The 18,956-nt window shown below is 43.0% G+C and overlaps 2 protein-coding genes across 2 annotated transcripts in view; both read left to right on the top strand.

The window, feature by feature from the left end:
• Positions 1-3,580, top strand: part of dnaaf5 (dynein axonemal assembly factor 5) — a 64,236-nt gene extending 60,656 nt beyond the window's left edge. Inside the window, exon 13 of the mRNA XM_080724803.1 lies at positions 3,376-3,580. Within this exon, the coding sequence (XP_080580929.1) occupies positions 3,376-3,509 (134 nt within the window). The 3' untranslated portion in view covers positions 3,510-3,580. The remainder of the gene's footprint in view (positions 1-3,375) is intronic.
• A 2,799-nt stretch (positions 3,581-6,379) lies between these two features.
• On the top strand, positions 6,380-10,455 carry LOC308283570 (glycerophosphodiester phosphodiesterase 1-like; the record flags this gene model as incomplete). Its single annotated transcript, XM_080724009.1, has 6 exons — positions 6,380-6,640; positions 7,226-7,401; positions 7,801-7,906; positions 8,264-8,356; positions 9,439-9,650; positions 10,308-10,455. The coding sequence occupies 6 exons, from the start codon at positions 6,380-6,382 to the stop codon at positions 10,453-10,455; spliced, it is 996 nt and encodes a 331-aa protein (XP_080580135.1).
• Between the last annotated feature and the right edge of the window lie 8,501 nt (positions 10,456-18,956).

The following is an 18,956-nucleotide window of genomic DNA, read 5'->3' as shown; positions in this document are numbered from 1 at the left end:
AAATTCTGGGCCCTGGGTACTTTAACTATTGAAAAATAGCAGATTATTCAAGCTCACAGCGTGGCACCGAGTGCCGCGATGCGAGCTTGTAGATCTGCTATTTTTGAAAAATCGTGAACATTTGTGCAAGTCTTTGACCATTTCAAATCCTTCTAAGGTTTTTTGAAAAACCCATGTTTCTATGTCAGTGGTGCTCAAACATTTTCATGTGAAGGACCCCCAAAATTATATGTATTTGGCCACGGACCACCATCCCAAAATATTTAGTTCCAGGGACCCCCCAGAAGCAAAGATTTGAGTTACAAATGTTCGCTTAAAAAAATCATTATAGTCAAAGGTTTACTATTTTTCAATAGCTAAAGTACAAAATAATTCCAGGCCCCTCCACCTTGGGCCCTAGTAACTCAGTCCCACGTTTCCCCCCCTTGTGACGCCCCTGGATGAGTAATCATCCACTCATAACGCTGCTGACACGAATCTCAACACATTCCCGCACTCTCATGCGAGCATGACTCTGTTTGAAGCCGCCCTCCCCCCCGTCGCTCCCATCGCTTTCTTCCTTTCTTGTTTTTTATCTCTCCATCTTTGTTCCTTCTATCCTCAATCCCATTCTTATGGCTCTTGGATTTCAAAAGCATATCTGTGTGAAGTGGCTCGACGTCTGCAGCCCCTCATGACAGCATGACGGACAGCTCCACCCCCCCCACCCCGCACCAGTTTTCCCCTCCCCTCTTCTGTGGTAATCCCACAGTCCTTGGCAGAGCGGCGGCTACCTGCTCACACGCTCACACACATGCACACACTTAGCGTTGGCACGAGCAGATCCTCCCCTTGCCAGGCACGTTCACACATAGACATGAAAGAGGGCTTGAGCCCCTGCCCTTTTATCCGTCTGTAAAAAAGTGCCCTCTCTCCAGGCCATAATTGCAGTTTTCACTACGGTGAAAGAAATGCAAACGCCCCTCTTTCCATGCCATACGTGAAGGCAGCATTCAAGAGAATTAACCTTGTTCAAACTCTCCTGAACTTGAATGCATCATCTTATGTTGAAAGAATTGCCCTCTCTGTGTAGAAATCTGTGCCGTTAACGCCACATCTCCAGTATTGCCTTTTTTATGCTTAGTTTTATGTGGTATCAAGTACTGAAAATAGCCGACCTCCAAGCTCACAACGCGTCGCAGCGCGACGCGTTGTGAGCTTGGAGGTCTGCTATTTTCTATATTTTCACCAAAAGGCCCTTTTAGAAATGTCTGCCCCTTTCTCTCTAACATTCTCTGCACGTCCCTGCCCCTCGCTCACAAGTCGTCATTGTTCTCCTTTGTTCCCAGATTGCCTTCCCCAACATTTCCCCACTTCCCACTACAAGACAGGACAGTGTACACAACTGGTGGGAAAGAAATCCCCCTCCACTTCATTTTGAGGAACAAAGGCGCATTCCGCCAAGTATCAGATGATGGGTTTACATGAGCGAACCCATCCAGAGTGACGGGGGTGTCACCACTGGAGCTGTTCTCATTCAGTTGTGGTTTCCTGAGCGCTTGCCGGTGACACCAGTTCAAGTAACTCGATAGCATTGAAGCGCTGCAAATTTCTCCCTGCTGTTGGACAGAACAGGACACAAAATCTGAAAGGGACGTGTCGCCACCTGGTGGCCGGTTGTAGCACGTGCACAGTACTGGTGGCCTGATGACAACACTACAGAAAACTGCATTTGGCCAGAGCATTTACAGTATATCTGAATGTGGCCAATCCTTAAGGGTTAAGCTGTAACTGAGTACTTTAGTTTGTGTTACAATGTGAGAGACAGTATTTTTTATTGAACACATATTTATCAGTTAGTTAGATTGAAAGGATTATCATGCAACATGCTGGACCCTGAATGCCTTTAAGAGAAAACAAACAGAACCAGAGCCCCATTGCCTTTAAGATGAAAAGAAGAAATGTATTGGACCCCTGGCGCATTTAAGAGAAAACACATAAACTGGTGAATATACCCAAAGTCACACATTGCAGAATACTGCATTGTCCTCTAGGTTGACTGCAGATCTCACCTGTCAAGATAGTTATGTCATAGTGCCTGTTTTCTTTCTCAGGTATCAATGGTTAAATGGATACTATTACATCATGATTGGGGTGTGGCCAGCAGTGCTAATTGAATTTTTGTTTTGTTTCACCCTCTAGACTAGAGGCCAGTGCGACATGTTAGCCAAGGTGTAGCTGGACGATACAACTTATAAATATAGTGTTGCGTCAAAACTATCTAGCTCTCCCCCTCCCCTTCCTACACACACACACACACACACACACACACACACACACACACACACACACACACACTACTCAGCAGTCATCTGGAAGAGCCATCATGCACTATATGATGCACCATAGTGGGGAACATGGTATGGGAGCGGGTGAGCAGTGAGAGAGGGGCCATGGGTCTTATTTATGCCTAAATTACACTCTGACTGATAATAGCAGATATATACACGTAAGATATACACATATATAGTGATGTGTATTACCTGCTTATTGTAAATCGCTTTGGATTAAAAGCGTCTGCTAAATGCCTAAACTGTAAACTGTATAAGTGGGTGCCTGTCGTATCTGCAAAGTGCTGTGAGCTTATAGATCGGCTATTTTTCAGTGCATGACATTGTCGTACGACAAAGTATAAATCAGGCTTTAGAATATGTTAAAGAAAGGAGGGGGATAACAGCGTTATGTCGCAATGAAATCTCCATGAATATTTTCAGGCCTTGGGACCTGTCACAAATATCACGCAGTGCAGCTTTAAACTAGCCTACAGAGGTTGAAATATACAATATATATATACATTGAGGATTTGGCATTTCTCAGTACCTAAATACGTAAATATTACCTAAATAAGTAAATTATACAATGACTTTATATCCACTTTACAATGGTTCATTTCAATACCAATCCCCCAAAAGATTACCTTCAAAACGAGGACATAAAAGCCCTTATCAGAGTCTGCGGTGAAGAGCCTATCAGGGCAAATTTTAGGTGTAATGCTATCCACCTAAAGTGAGAAAATAAGTGGAGGCCATCATAGTCAGTCACGCTGAAGTCCTATCACTGTGACTGACTGGTCTAGATCGACCAATCAGTGAACGGGGTGATGGGCCGTTCTGTCTGAAAGTAAAAACAGAGAGATGTGTCGGGTTCGCGGTGGATAGCTCTTCACCGCGAGGAATGACGCAATGTTGTAGTTTTATGACTTAAAAAGACTACACGGCGGTGGATAGCTTATCACCGTGGAGCCTACTATGATAGGGGCTTTACTCTCTTGTTCTTCCTTGTTTTTCTGTATTCACTGACGTATGTGTGTGTGTGCATGTGTGTGTGTGTTCTCAGAGGTGCTGAAGAAGGGCAGTTCAGTTTGCCCGGCGCTGCTGAAGAAGGAAGTGGAAGCGGTGAGGGACAAACAGCGCAGCCCTGCCTACTGTGACCAACTGCTCCAGCACATCAACTCTGACTCACACCAGTGACTCACTCACTGTAACACACAACACCTGAACCACTGACTGGAACTCTGTGCCTCAACCTGAAGAACGTCCGTCCTCCTCTAGCTCCTTTCGGAACCACTCGCTCCGCGGCTATGCCGCTCCGGGATGTGGTTCCTGCTCACAGCATGCCCAAATGAGGTTTCTCCAGGGTAGTTTGCCAGTTTATCAACCGCTCTTACCGTCGCTAAGCGTTGTATCCAAAAAGCAATGGTCCTATACCCGTCTCTTGCATCTCTACTTTTTTAGCGGTGGGGGTAATCCAATCGATTTGTTGAAACAATACTTTAAACACGCTCGTTTTGTCAGTCAGTTTTGTGGTTTTTTTTTGTCAGTCTGTGGCCATTTCTCACTCCGACCGCTTGGTGGCTGCAACACAGATTAATGGTGAGTCACATGACTGCTCCCGTAACATTTTACTGGGAAAACATGGAGCTGGCTGACAAAATGAGCGTGTAGCCGCGGAGCGAGGGGTTCCGAAAGGAGCTACTCCTCCTCTCAGTATCACATGTACATAAGTAGTTCTGGTGAACAGTCACATGCAAAGTGCACTGCAGAGTGACGGGACAGATTTCTTTGCACGACAATGGTCCAGCTTGTATTCATTAAAGATGACATATATTGCTGTTGTCGGGTGTAAAACCTTGTACGGTATGTCCCACACCGTTCCTTTTATTATTTTTAAACGAGTTAAAGTAGTGAAAATAGCAGATCTACAAGCACACATCGCCTTGCACCGCGAGGCATTGTGTGCTTGTAGATCTGCTGTTTTCACTAGTTTTGTGCGACAGTCATGTATGACGAAGCAGGGCTTTACTTTAGACGTACAAATCTGAAACTTGGAGATACAAGGTTTCTGCCCGACAGTGACGATATGCTGGTGTTCTTTTTATTTTTTTATTTTTGTAGACATCAGACCCTAAAATTAAGTATATTTTGGGACCTTTAAATCATTTAGATATACTGTTCCCTGTGTCCCAAGTGTTGCCTTATTCCCATTTGTTCTACCACTCAAATGTGTACATTCTTATGAATATATTTTCTTACGTGGTGTTTTCCTTCACTGCATTGTTTGAATTCTTATTTTGGACTGCTAATTATTCTGGGTAGATTTTATGAGTAAATTGTTTTTGATTAACTGTGTGGTTTTCCTTGTCTTTTGTGTTATGAATAACACAGAATAGGCCTAATATTAGCCTATATTTATTTGTTTCTACGACACTGCATTTTCCCCAGGGATGATTTTTTTTATAGCACTTCTAGACAATGTTTTAAAAAGTAATACTTATACTTCATTCTTGAATTCAAATTCAAATATGCAACTATAAATTATATGCTATGCTACACAGGACCTAACCTGACTTGCGTCAGATGGTGGCAGTAGTGCGTAGGCTACCGCTCTATTTTACCATCTGAGATCTCTCGGTGGGAGTTGATAACGCTCGTAAAGCCCCAGGCCGGACCAATCAGCGGCAGCTACGGGCGGGCTCTGAGCGGCTCTGAGCCAATAGAGTCTGATTGCAGACCACGTGGATGCAGACAGGCCAATATGAGTGGTTGGAGTTGGCACTCCCAGACTGTGACAGAGAGACGGCCACATCCAATCACCTGCTAAAGAATTTCAAAAAATGGCCCGCTCCTTACATCGAGTCTGCCCGAGAGATCTCAGATGGTAAAGTAGAGCCATCTGAGATCAGATGGTGGCACTACTGCATGATTCTGTAAACATACAGGTACTAATATGCGTCAATAATGCGTGTATTAATTGCATCCCTATAGCCTGTGGCCAGACAAAGCGGTGTGGTTGTGAGTGATAGTTGGTGAAAGTTAGACGAATCTTTGACCAATCTGGGAACTAAATGCGTACCAATAGCTTTCTTCACAAATGTGTTCATAAAGGTGTCTATCATCTCTGAATTTGTTCCAACCCAACTCCCTTGGGAAACTTTGTGGGAGACAATCAAAGTTGGGGTCCCATTGACTACTTTACTATAGGAAAATAATACAAAAAAAATGAATCTGCTTTAAGTTGGATGTGAGGGGTCAAACTAGGGTTTTTTCATGATTTTGAATCCATTGCAAGCATTTGTTTGCACAAAAAACATTCATTGCCCTTTTGCCTCAAAGTGCCCCCTTCCAAACTCTGTGCCTGTGGCCCATATCAAAAATAATTGCTCTATAATAATAATTAGTTAGGCCTATAATTATAACTTAAATGTGCTGGCTGCCATCAGTTGGTTTTAGCACCTGATGCAGAGATGTCTAGTGCCCTCCCACCTCGTTAACCTTGCAGCTGCAAACAATTTTATTTGAGAATGCCTGAAAGCATGTTAAGTTCTAACAATCGCCGCGCGCACACACACACACACACACACACACACACACACACACACACACACACACACACACACACAGAAGTGCCTTTTTGCAAGGTTTGAGCAACTGCCCACTCAGCGCTCTCTGCACGGCCCTGGATGAGAGGACATACTTTAGTTTGTTCTCCATAGCAACGCCCCTCTCATCTCATACTGTCTCCACACATAGCAACGACCACATGCGCAGTGGATCCATGAAGTGAAAGTGCCGGGCCGGGATCCAATATGATGCTGAGTCCGATGCGGTGTAGTTTGCTGTAGCGGTTGCTTGAAGCGGCTGTCAACAGGCAGGGATTCCAGCTTATTTTGGATGCTGCTTGTGATCATGTAGTTATAATTAGGCCAATGCGGCACTGACCATTTTGACAGGGTTTTTATTCATGTCGCATTTAGAGAGGTTTTCATGTGACAAATGACGATCGACTCATTTTGATTGATTGGTCTCTCTTGACGTTTGTCTCCGGCCGCGTGTTGTTCATCATGTTACAAGTGGGAGATGAGCTGCTGTATTTCTCGGTGCTGTTCCTGCTGGTGCTGTTGGCGACCAGGAGCGCCATGGCTGCGTCCGTCCTCACCGCGTCCCTCTACGTGTTCGTGGTGATGTTTCGGTTCCCTCAGGTTCCGTGGGAGCAGGCCAGCCGGGTGCTGCGGCCCAGTGGCGCATTGAACGCCGTGGCCGTGGTGGCGCGCGGCGCCGGGAGTCACGATGCTCCAGAGAACACCCTGGCAGCGATCAGAGAGGTGAGGTAGGCAGAGAGGATGCGGACATTCTGTTGTTATTCCTATGAGGCTGTACTGTATATGAGCCGTGTGTCTTGAAATGATTATTACGCTATAACAATATCCCAGTAGCCATAGGCCTGCTCGACACATAGGCTATATAGGCCCACATTTTAGCAACATTTAAACAATGCTTAGACCTAATAATGTCACTATAGCTAAGCCACAGTTCTCTCTCTCTCTCTCTCTCTCTCTCTCTCTCTCTCTCTATCTCTCTCTTTCTCTCGCTCTCATTCAATTCAAATGGACTTTATTGTCATGAGAAAAAAAACATGTTTAAATTGCCAAAGCAAAACAGTCAAAACAAATTAATATTATGTATATCCAACAATTAAAAGGGAATAAAGACATGTGCAACCTTTCAACTTAGAGAAACTATCACCAAACCATAAGAATTGTGCATTTACACAAATCATGTTGCAAAGCTTGGGATAAACCATCGGAACAAATGGCAGCAATATTTCAATGATTTAGTATTCATTTGGTATAAAATCTCTCTCTCTCCCTCCATCCCTCCCTCCCTCTCCCTCCCCCTCCCCCATGCAGGCCAGTAGGAACGGGGCCACCGGGGTAGAGTTGGACCTGGGCTTCACGGCAGACGGGGTGGCGGTGCTGATGCGTGATGAGACGGTGGACCGCACCACCAACGGCACCGGAGCGCTCAGCAGGATAACACTGGCCCAGCTCAGCAGACTGGACGCTGCAGCCCGCCACAGGCTGAGGTACAACCTGCTTCTGTATAGCAGTGGGGTACAAAGTAGGCCTACTTTTTTCTTTAGTAAAAGTATCAATACTGCATCATAGATATACTCTGTTACAAGCATAAGTCTGGAATTCAAAATGTACTTGAGTAAAAGTTCATAGGTATTGGCATCAAAATGTTAAAATACCAAAAGTAAAAGGTCTTTAGCTTTAGTACTGGCACTACGTCCAATACAGCAGACCCATCAAATCAAATCAAACTTTGTTTATGTAGCATATTTAAAACAACAGAAGCTGGCCAAAGTGCTGTACAGGGTTGAGACAAACAGAGCTTCAACAGCGCCCATCGGCACACAGACAAATATGTACCCATAGCAATTCAGCATGCTTATTATATACAGTACTTCCCTTGCCTGCAGGGAGAAATTCAGTGGAGAGAATGTTCCCACTCTGCAGGAGGCCATCAAGGAATGCATCAAACACCAGCTGACCATCTTTTTTGATGTGAAAGATGACCCAGATAAGGTACTACATTACTGGCACAATGACTGGACATGGCTGGTACTTTTAAGAATACAGCGCGGCTGGAGATTTATTTGCTAGATGACTACTTGTGAAGTATGAGAAATGAGGGCACTTAAAAGCCAGCTGTTTAGAGACACTAAACCACAGACATTCTCAGTGGAGCAGTTCACAAAGACTCACAGCTGTCTACAACAGTTGCTCTACGTAGAATTTCACTAACCTCACTCACGGTTCCTCTCATGTTACCAAACACATTTTCATAATCAGCCTATTTGTGTTTGTAAACACAACATTCTGCCATAGGGAAGCCCTGTCGGTGGAGTGATAACCTTTTCCATTATCTCCCTGTTTGGACAGGCTGCCTCAGCACTCAGTGAGATGTATAAGAAGTACCCTGTCCTTTATAATTCAAGCATCGTTTGCTCCTTTGAACCCAAAGTCATCTACAAGGTGGGTTTGCTATAGTTAAAGCCCTTCATGTACATGAGAGAAAACATAATAATAACTAGTAAAACGCCTCAGGGCGACATGCAACCTCGAAGTCACGCCAATTCTTGGCCATCTGGCCAGTGATGTATATCAGACTAGTTACCCATATGGAGACCCCCGGTACCCATATATGGAGATCCATGTACTGTATTTGGAGATATTCTGGTGAGTGCCCAAACATGCTTACTCAGTTATTCGTTATGTGAAAGATCTATGTTGTCTAAGACATCTGACATCATACCCTTTTATGCCCATACTTGGAGATCCCTGTCTGTAGAACCAGCCGTTAGTGTGGTATGTGGCCGATGTGGCCTCCATACAGTATATGGGCCATATATGGGCATAAAAGGGATATGGGCCATATATGGGCATAAAAGGGATTCTGTTAGTGTGACATCACAGTGAAGCCAGAGCGTGATGTCTGAGCGGCAAACCCATTCTGTTAAGAATGGTTCCCCTGACATCACAGTGACGTCAGAACATGATGTCAGGGCGACAAACCCATAGAACCAGTGTCAGGCGTGACAGAGATACATTCATACGGACAAGCTGTGACTGTTCACATACTAAACTTGCGACCTACAGTATGGTCGCAATAATAACAGTTCACAAACACTCAGCCAGTGGAGAGGGGGGGGGGGGGGGGGGAGGGTATTACTGTCTCCTACAGGTTGGTTGGGCGGCTGCAGAACTGGGAGGGTGAGCGTACTTCACACACGTTACGCCCGACCAGTGAAACTCCTCACAGTCACGTGATAAGAAGAGGAAGAAGAGGCTGGGGACGTCACATGTGTGAGGACATACTTGGTTGACTTCACTCTCCCCAAGACCAAACAGTCCCAGTGACAGGGACTTCAACCGCCAATTGGCATAATTACTAACTTGGGAGAAAATGAGAAAATATTTAAGAAGAAAAACAAACATCAAATTGTCATTTTCTAGTATGGCTGAAGGCATTTCTTTGTTGTCTGTATGTAATAGCATGTTGTTCCATCCACCTAATCTAGTGACACCATGAGCTTCTGAACTTTGCCGTGTCTCAGATGCGCCAGGCTGATCCCAAGGTTGCCACCGCGCTGGTCCACCGGCCCTGGAGTCTGAGTCGCCACGCCGACGGCACGCCCCGTTCGCTGTCGACATGGGGTCAGTTCTGCACGGCGGTTCTGGATGTGCTGCTGGACTGGGCCCACCACCACCTGCTGTGGCACCTGTGTGGCATCTCCGCCTTCCTGGCGCAGAAAGACTCCATCTCACTGTAGGTGCAGGGTGGGCAGTAACAGTGGTGTGTCTACCAGAGCAAGCTTTCAGTGGTGGAAAAATACTCTTTACTTTACTTAAAGGGATAGAATAACTTTTTGTATTGATTACTCACCCCATGGAGACTTGAGAATTCATGGATTTATTTTTGTTTGTTTGTTTTTGTCGCATTCCTAAGCCAATCATTTTAGGAGACTCTTTGTGTCTCCATAGGGAAAGAAGCAGGCTCTTTGTGTCTCCATAGGGAACAAAGCATGCTCTTTGTGTCTCCATAGGGAACCACTGCTGGTCATCACATTATTGGCTTAGGAATGTGACAAAAACAAAAAAATATCTATGAATTCAAGTCTCCATTTGGGGTGAGTAATTGATAGGAAAAAAAGTAACTTTTTGGGGTGAACTATCCCTTTAAACATAGCAATGCCACAATTACAATATAGCCGATCTACATGCTCACAGCCTCGCGACCCGAGGCGTTGTGAGCATGTAGTTCGGCTATTTTCACAATAGGACCATGTTATACAAAATGTAATGCCTCAACTTTTAGTGCTCGTCAGGGTCCTCATTTGGGGGGGTCGCGAACCCGAAACGGTTGAGAACCACTGGTTTAGATCACTCTCTGCTCAGCCTCTCCTCATTCTCCTCATTGTTCCAGGGACTACATTCAGTACTGGGCAGAGCGAGGGGTGGAGGTGGTGGGCTGGACCGTCAACACAGCTGTGGAGAAGCAATACTACCAAGACCTGCTGAAGATCTCCTACATGACCGACAGCCTGCTGGAGGACTGTGACCCGCGCTACTGAACACACACGCGCGTGCGTGTGTGCCCGCACACACACACACACACACACACACACACACACACACACACACACACACACACACACACACACACACACACACACACACAGTAAGGCTCTAATTAGGTAATACACGTATAACCAAAAGGACCCGTCTTTAGATCATTGCATATTAATTAGTCTAAGAGGTAAAAAAAAATGCATACTGGCAGGAACGCAGATCCAAGTGTCGTTTCCCTTTAACCACCTAAGCCCTGTTTTATACTTTCAAATGTTTTCCCAAATCGTTTGAAAACCTCCGCCTATAATGACTTGCCCCAAGTAGGGACACTAACCCACATTAACATACATGGGCCTTTAAGGCTCAATATCCTCAAATTACTGCCACCACGCAGCGATAACTCAGGCTCTCCTGGACCAAGGCTTAGGATTACTACCTTAACCAAACATGTTCTACCTACTGGACTGCTCTTTGACAAGCCAAAAGTGCATCTTTTAAAGTGACGCCATATCACAGGTGTTAACAACGGGACTCATTCCACTGCTATCAAGCTTTATTTGTAGGCCACATTTCAACAAGACCGATCAACAATATATTTACTGTATGCTTTATTATATTGAGTAAGTACATGTGGTTAAGATCATGTAGCTGAGTAAATAAACATTTCTCATCCTAATTTGTGTGTGTACTGGTGTTAAGAACTTAAGATCGGAAAAGATTACTAGACCTAGTAGAGCCAGGGTTGCCAAGCCTCCTGAATCTGACAGGAGTCTCCTGAATTTTGACCCCATCTAGCTCCTGCGGTGCTCCTGAATTGTCATTTCTCCTGAATATCTCCTGGATTTGGTATAAAACTCCCAAAATTCACCAGAAAACAGGAAATTACATCTACTATGTTGTGGGAAGTGCATGCAATCATATAGAGATATTCCAGTTTGGCACAGGCATTCCACCAAGGAGGAATCGAGGATTCAAGGAAAGAAGCTGCCACTTTTTTCCAGGTGTTTCGCCTTGATTCTGACATCATGAAATAATTTTGATCGGCGCATGCATCGCTAGTAGCATGCTATGTTTGTGTTTGTAGCATACACCTACCAGAAGTCTCTTAGTAATGTTATGTTGAAGTGTTCTTTAATATGTTAGCTTTGAGTTGGTAAAGTTAAACACTACAGCATTGAACCACAGGACGACCAGGATTTGAACATTTATGTAGACCAGTGGTTCCCAAACTTATTTTCCCCTCAGGGCACCCCTATAAACATATATATATATATATATATATATATATATATATATATATATATATATATATATATATATATATATATATTTTTTTTTATTTTTATTTTTTTTTCAATCCATAGTCTGCACAGCACAAAGCTGCTAGGAGCATCACAGTAGAGGTGAAACCACAAGCCAGTAGGCTATGTTTAAATATGTATTAGTTATCCCGGACAACAGGCTAAGCTTGAATGTTATCCCCTAACACCAATGATTGGCCTTGCAACATCATGCAACCATCATGGCAATTACAAAGAGCTGCTTTGGTGCGGTTGACCTTAGAACAGTTTTGTTGCAAGGAGTTGCATGGTGAATCATTAGTGTAAAATTCAATAAAACAGGAAAAAATATATATGTTAGGATTAAGTTATTGGGGGAGGACCCTCAGATCCCGTTTAGGGAATCTCCTCCCTACCCCCTTGAAAAAATATATATAGAAATGTAAATCTTGTTGATTCTGACATTCCAGAATTGCCAACCCTGCAAATGGTCTAGTGGACTGATGATTGGCCTTTCAGTTCAGAGGTGCCAAGTTCAATTTCCAATCCTCCCATGTTTTTTTTTTTAACTTGACCTTTTCAAGGTTCAAATACACAAGAATTACTCAAGAGCACTCAAAAGTTAGTGAGAGATGGAGTAGTGGTCTAAAGATCAGACTCTCATTGCTGATGTTCCATGTACAAATTTCAGTCTTCCTACATTGCTATTTTACTTTGACAACTTCATGGGTAAAATACAAAATAAGTTCTCAAAAGCACCTGATGCTTTTTAGTATGGAGATGGTGTAGTGGTCTAAAGATCAGACTTGAGGTGCAGAGGTTCTGTGTTCAAATCCCAGTTACCCTACTAATTGCTGCTCTATTACATGGATCTTTTCAAGGTTAAAATACAAAATAACTACTCAAAAGCACCAAAACATGTTTACAATGAGAGATGGCCTAATGGTCTAATGCTTAGACTCTCAGTCAAGAGGTCCCAAGTTCAAGTCCCACTCTACCTACAGTCCATCTCTGGAGCACATTGACCTTTTTATGGCTAGAATTGTCTCAATTTTCTCAATTTTTCCAGTGCTCTAAATGCATGTAGGTCAGACTTCTTTTCTGTAAAATTTCAGTTGGACAGAGTTCTTTCAGATATAACCCACCACCTTTAGCTCTCAGGAAACAGGGGGAGGGACACCCCTCCACGATGGTCCTCTGTGTACCTTGGGCATGGGACTTGAACCTGTCTGAAACCTGCCTGAAGCAGGGACCACCGATCAAGCGACCATACCATTGAGCCAAGGCACCTTTGGGCCCTCAGCAGGTATCTCCTGGTTCTTTTGAGTTTGCTCTTGTATTTTAGCCTTGAAAAGATCAAAGCTCACAAGTAATGAAGTGTAGGAGGACTGGGATTTGAACATTCGTCGTCTGTATTGAGAGTCAGATCTTTAAACCACTACACCATCTCTAGGTGGCGATGCAGGTACTATCTGGTGATTTTGACTACTTCTTTTGTATTTTAACCTTGAAAAGGTACATGTAATACAGCAATGATCTGCATGAGAACCAGGATTTGAACATAAACTCTGATCTTTAGACCACTAGACCATATCTCTTTTAGAGCAAATGCTTTGACTAATTCTTTAGTATTTTAACCTTGAAAGAAATGTTAAAGTAACACAGCAATGTAGGAGAACCTGGAACCTCCACACCATGAGTCAAATCTTTAGACCACTACATCACTCACTACAGATGAGTTATGGTGCTTTTGAGTAATGTTTTGGTATTTTAGCCTTGGAAAGGTCCAAGTAATTCAGCAACATAGCAGGACTGATTTGAACCTGGAACATTTCTTTCAAGGATAGAATACTAAAGAATTTGTCAAAAGCATTTGCTCTAAATGAGGTATGGTCTAGTGGTCTAAAGATCAGACTCTCACTTCAGAGTTTATGTTCAAATCCTGGTACTCATGCAGATCATTGCAGTGTTACATGTACCTTTTTCAAGGTTAAAATACAAAAGAAGTAGTCAAAATCACCAGAAAGCACCTGCTCCTATAGATGGTATAGTGGTCTAAAGATCTGCCTCTCAATGCAGAAGTAACATGTTCAAATCTCAGTCACCCTACTAATTGCTGCTCTATTACTTGGATCTTTTCAAGGTTAAAATACAAAATAAGTACTCAAAAGCAACAGTACATGTTTACAGGGAGCGATGGCCTAATGGTCTAATGCGTAGACTCTCAGTCAAGAGGTCCCGAGTTCAAATCCCACTCTACCTACAGTCTATCTCTGGAGTATATTGACCTTTTTATGGCTAAAATTGTCTCAATTTTCCTAAATTATTCCAGTGCTCTCAAGGCATGTATGTCAGAATTATTTTCTGTAAAATTTCAGTTGGACAGAGTTCTTTCAGATATAACCCCCCACCTTTAGCTCTCAGGAAACAGGGGGAGGGACACCCCTCCGCGATGGTCCTCCGTGTACCTTGGGCATGGGACTTGAACCTGTCTGAAACCTGCCTGAAGCAGGGACAACCGATCAAGCGACCATACCATTGAGCCAAGGCACCTTTGGGCTCTCAGCAGGTATCTCCTGGTTCTTTTGAGTTTGCTCTTGAATTTTAGCCTTGAAAAGATCAAAGTTCACAAGTAATGAAGTGTAGGTGGACTGGGAATTGAACATGTGACCTCTGCATTGAGAGTCAGATCTTTAAACCACTACACCATCTCTAGGAGCAGGCACTGTCTGGTGATTTTGACTACTTCTTGTGTATTTTAACCTTGAAAAGGTACATGTAACACATGATCTGCATGAGAACCAGGATTTGAACATAAACTCTGATCTTTAGACCACTAGACCATATCTCATTTAGAGCAAATGCATTGACTAATTCTTTAGTATTTTAACCTTGAAAGAAATGTTAAAGTAACACAGCAATGTAGGAGAAGTGAGGTTTGAACCTAGAACCTCCACACCATGAGTCAAATCTTCAGACCACTACACCATCATTCACTACAGATAAGTTCTGGTGCTTTTAAGTAATGTTTTGGTATTTTAGCCTTGGAAAGGTCCAAGTAATACAGCAACATAGGAGGACTTATTTGAAGCTGGAACATTTCTTTCAAGGTTAAAATACGAACAAATTTGTCAAAACAAAGCATTTGCTCTAAATGAGATATGGTCTAGTGGTCTAAAGATCAGACTCTCAGTTAAGAGTTTATGTTCAAATCCTGGTTCTCATGCAGGGGAGGCTCTCTCCATTCCGACATGTCGCCACGCCAAAATTGACTTCTTATTGTCGGAGTGGCGACACTCCCATGGGCCTAAGGTTTAGGGTTAGGGTTAGAGATAGGGTTAGTGTTGGAATGGAGACATGTCGGAGTGGAGAGATGCACTCCTCATCATCTCTAGGAGCAGGCACTGTCTGGTGATTTTGACTACTTCTTGTGTATTTTAACCTTGAAAAGGTACATGTAACACAGCAATGATCTGCATGAGAACCAGGATTTGAACATAAACTCTGATCTTTAGACCACTAGACCATATCTCATTTAGAGCAAATGCATTGACTAATTCTTTAGTATTTTAACCTTGAAAGAAATGTTAAAGTAACACAGCAATGTAGGAGAAGTGAGGTTTGAACCTAGAACCTCCACACCATGAGTCAAATCTTCAGACCACTACACCATCATTCACTACAGATAAGTTCTGGTGCTTTTAAGTAATGTTTTGGTATTTTAGCCTTGGAAAGGTCCAAGTAATACATCAACATAGGAGGACTGATTTGAAGCTGGAACATTTCTTTCAAGGTTAAAATACGAACGAATTTGTCAAAACAAAGCATTTGCTCTAAATGAGATATGGTCTAGTGGTCTAAAGATCAGACTCTCAGTTAAGAGTTTATGTCCAAATCCTGGTTCTCATGCAGGGGAGGCTCTCTCCATTCCGACATGTCGCCACGCCAAAATTGACTTCTTATTGTCGGAGTGGCGACACTCCCATGGGCCTAAGGTTTAGGGTTAGGGTTAGAGATAGGGTTAGTGTCGGAATGGAGACATGTCGGAAAGGAGACATGTCGGAGTGGAGAGATGCACTCCTCATGCAGATCATTGCAGTGTTACATGTACCTTTTTCAAGGTTAAAATACAAAATAATTAGTCAAAATCTCCAGAAAGCACCTGCTCCTATAGATAGTATAGTGGTCTAAAGATCTGACTCTCAATGCAGAAGTCACATGTTCAAATCTCAGTCACCCTACTAATAGCTGCTCTATTACTTGGATCTTTTCAAGGTTAAATACAACATGACTACTCAAAAGCAACAGAACATGTTTACAGTGAGTCAGATCTTTAAACCACTACACCATCTCTAGGAGCAGGTACTGTCTGGTGATTTTGACTACTTCTTTTGTATTTTAACCTTGAAAAGGTTGAAAAGGTCCCTTGATGGGACTCACTTTTCTCCGGGTGTTTCGCCTTGATGGGACTCACTTTTCTCCGGGTGTTTCGCCTTGATGGGACACACTTTTCCCTGGGTGTTTCGCCTTGATGGGACTCACTTTTTTCCAGGTGTTTCGCCTTGATTTTGGGACTCATTTTTTGGGGGATTTTTGGGGACTTTGGGACTCACTTTTCTCCGGGTGTTTCGCCTTGATGGGACTCACTTTTTTCCAGGTGTTTCGCCTTGATTTTGGGACTCACTTTTTTGGGAACTCTTGGGGATTTTGGGACTCACTTTTTCCAGGTGTTTCGCCTTGATGGGACTCACTTTTCTCCAGGTGTTTTGCCTTGATGGGCCACACATTTTTCCAGGTGTTTCGCCTTGATTTTGGGACTCACTTTTTGGGGGATTTTGGTACTTACTTTACTCCGGGTGTTTCGCCTTGATGGCACTCACTTTTTTCCAGGTATTTCGCCTTGATTCTGACATGACATCATTTTTGATCGGTGCATGCTACTGTTGTGTTATATCCTGTCTTTCAAAGTTATATCACTTATATGAGATACATAAAGTGGTTCCTGTGTAAATAAGATATCCCTTTTAGTTGACCTTGTACAGTTACTTGTCATGAAACTGTACTTTTTCCCATGCAACCTTCTAATAAATTCTTCAGTCAATCAATCTCTCTCATTTAAGTTTTCTCTCTCTCTCAAGATTTCAGCTGACCATGGATTTCTTTTTGATAAAAACTTTGCTTTATTGTCCAGAAACAACACAGACTGTCCTCTCCCAGGAAGTGTGAGGTAATATGTGACTCGAACCTGTGGCCCACACACAGCCAACAACGAGGCAACAACAATCTATCCACTCCACCACTACCTTAGCCATACTGACACAGCTTTTACCGGCAATTCTTCTTATGGATGTTGGTCTTTTGAGTAAAGGAGATGGTGAAATACAACTGACTTTTTTCTGAATTGACAGTCACCTGAAAAAAGTCAGTTGAATTTCACCAATGGTCCGCCATGTACCTTGACAGCATGGGTCTTGAACAGGCGATCTGACTGTAGCAGAGGCAATTGATCAAGTGCACTACATCACTGAGCCATAGCACCTTTGGGCCCTTATCAGGTTTCTCCTAGTAGTTTTGAGTTGTTCTCTTGTATTTTAGCTTTGAAAAGGTCAAATTCTCCAGCAATGAACTCAGGGTGGACTGGGATTTGAACTTGGAAGCTCTGATCTGAGAGTCTGAGCCTTGAACCACTACACCATCTCCCTCAGCAGTTATGCCTAATGCTTTTAAGTATATTTCATGTCTTAACCTTGAAAAGGTTCAAGAATCACAGCCATGGTCTGTAGGAGGACTGGGATTGAACATGGAACTTCTAAACTGAGGGACCAATCATTAGACAATGACACCATCTACCGTAAGACGTTTTTAAGTATTCTTTTGTATTTTAACCTTGAAAACAGCAATGATCTGTAGGAGGCCTGGGATTTGAACACAGGAGCTCTGCACTGAAATGTTGATCTCGAGACCACTATACCAGCTCACTGCCAGGATGTTCTGGTGCTTTTGAGTAATCCTTTTGTATTTAAGGCTTGAAATTTTCAAAATACTCTGGCAAAGAAATTTAGGACTGGGATTTGAACCAATTCAACCATCTAGTAAGATTCTAGTAGCTGGTTCCCTCTGAACTTTCCCTCAGGAGAACCTGTTCCCCTGTCATCAGCCTCCAGCACACAGGAAGTAGGCCTATGCCGTGTTAATGAGACCTCTTTACAGTGTGTAACATGTTCATTGTCCAAGCTTACTTACGGTATGAGTGTAGCCTAAATGAATTAATGTTATGTGTTCTTTCTTCAATATGTAATCCGATCTACAAGCTCAAAAGTGTTCCCATAATTTTCCAATGCTAGTAAACTGATAAAAGTAGCCTATCAAACTCGCAAAATTCACCAGCACAGAAATACATCTCCTCCTGGATTCAATTTCTGACAGTCCAATGTTGGCAGCCCTGCCTAGAAGCCAGGGGAGGGGGCATTATACGTTGTAGGAGCCCGTTTATGCGCTTAAAAAATAAACAGTGTAGTATTGTGTTATATGACTGTAATGTATACATTGTCCACACCATAATGTTTCTTGTATAAACACAGTAGAGAGTAGACAGTAACGTTCAGGCAGGTGGTAACTGAAAGAAATACTGCTCCACTGCACTTTTGTCACTAGAGGTCGCTGTTTAACTGCGAGATTGTACAAACATGGAAGCGCAATGGGTCTATTTGGTTCCATTTTTGTACACTCTCTGGGTTTAAGTCAGTGGATTCCAAAAGTTTTGAGCCTGTGACCCAAAAGAGAAATTAGACATTTATCCAGGACCCAAATCCAAACTAGTGAAAATAGCTCCGTGCCGCGTTGTGAGCTTGTAGATCAGCTATTTTCACCACTAATTAAACATTTTGTTTTATAATTTATGGAATTTCTTAGAATTTTCTTTTATTCCAATCCTCCATGAAATTACTGAAAAAATATATATATTTTTTTTAGTTCATGAAAATGATCATTTTTTGGAATGTTTTTTGAAAATGTTTTTGAAATGATAATTAAAACATTAAGGGACCCAAAACAATGTGCCGAGCCAGTGTTTGGGAAACAGTCATCAGGCTACTGAAAGTAATACTGCTCCACCACACCTTCTTTGTCACTTAAAGGTCGCTGTTTAACTCCGAGAGTATACTGGAATGGTCCATTTGGTTCCCGTTTAGTACACTGGGGGGTTTAAATGAACACCGAGGATT

The sequence above is a fragment of the Nannobrachium achirus genome, assembly GCF_963921795.1.
Source record: "Nannobrachium achirus genome assembly, chromosome: 4".
Lineage (NCBI taxonomy): Eukaryota > Metazoa > Chordata > Actinopteri > Myctophiformes > Myctophidae > Nannobrachium > Nannobrachium achirus.
The sequence above is the reverse complement of the archived record's forward strand: the minus strand, read 5'-3'. Positions and strand labels throughout refer to the sequence as shown.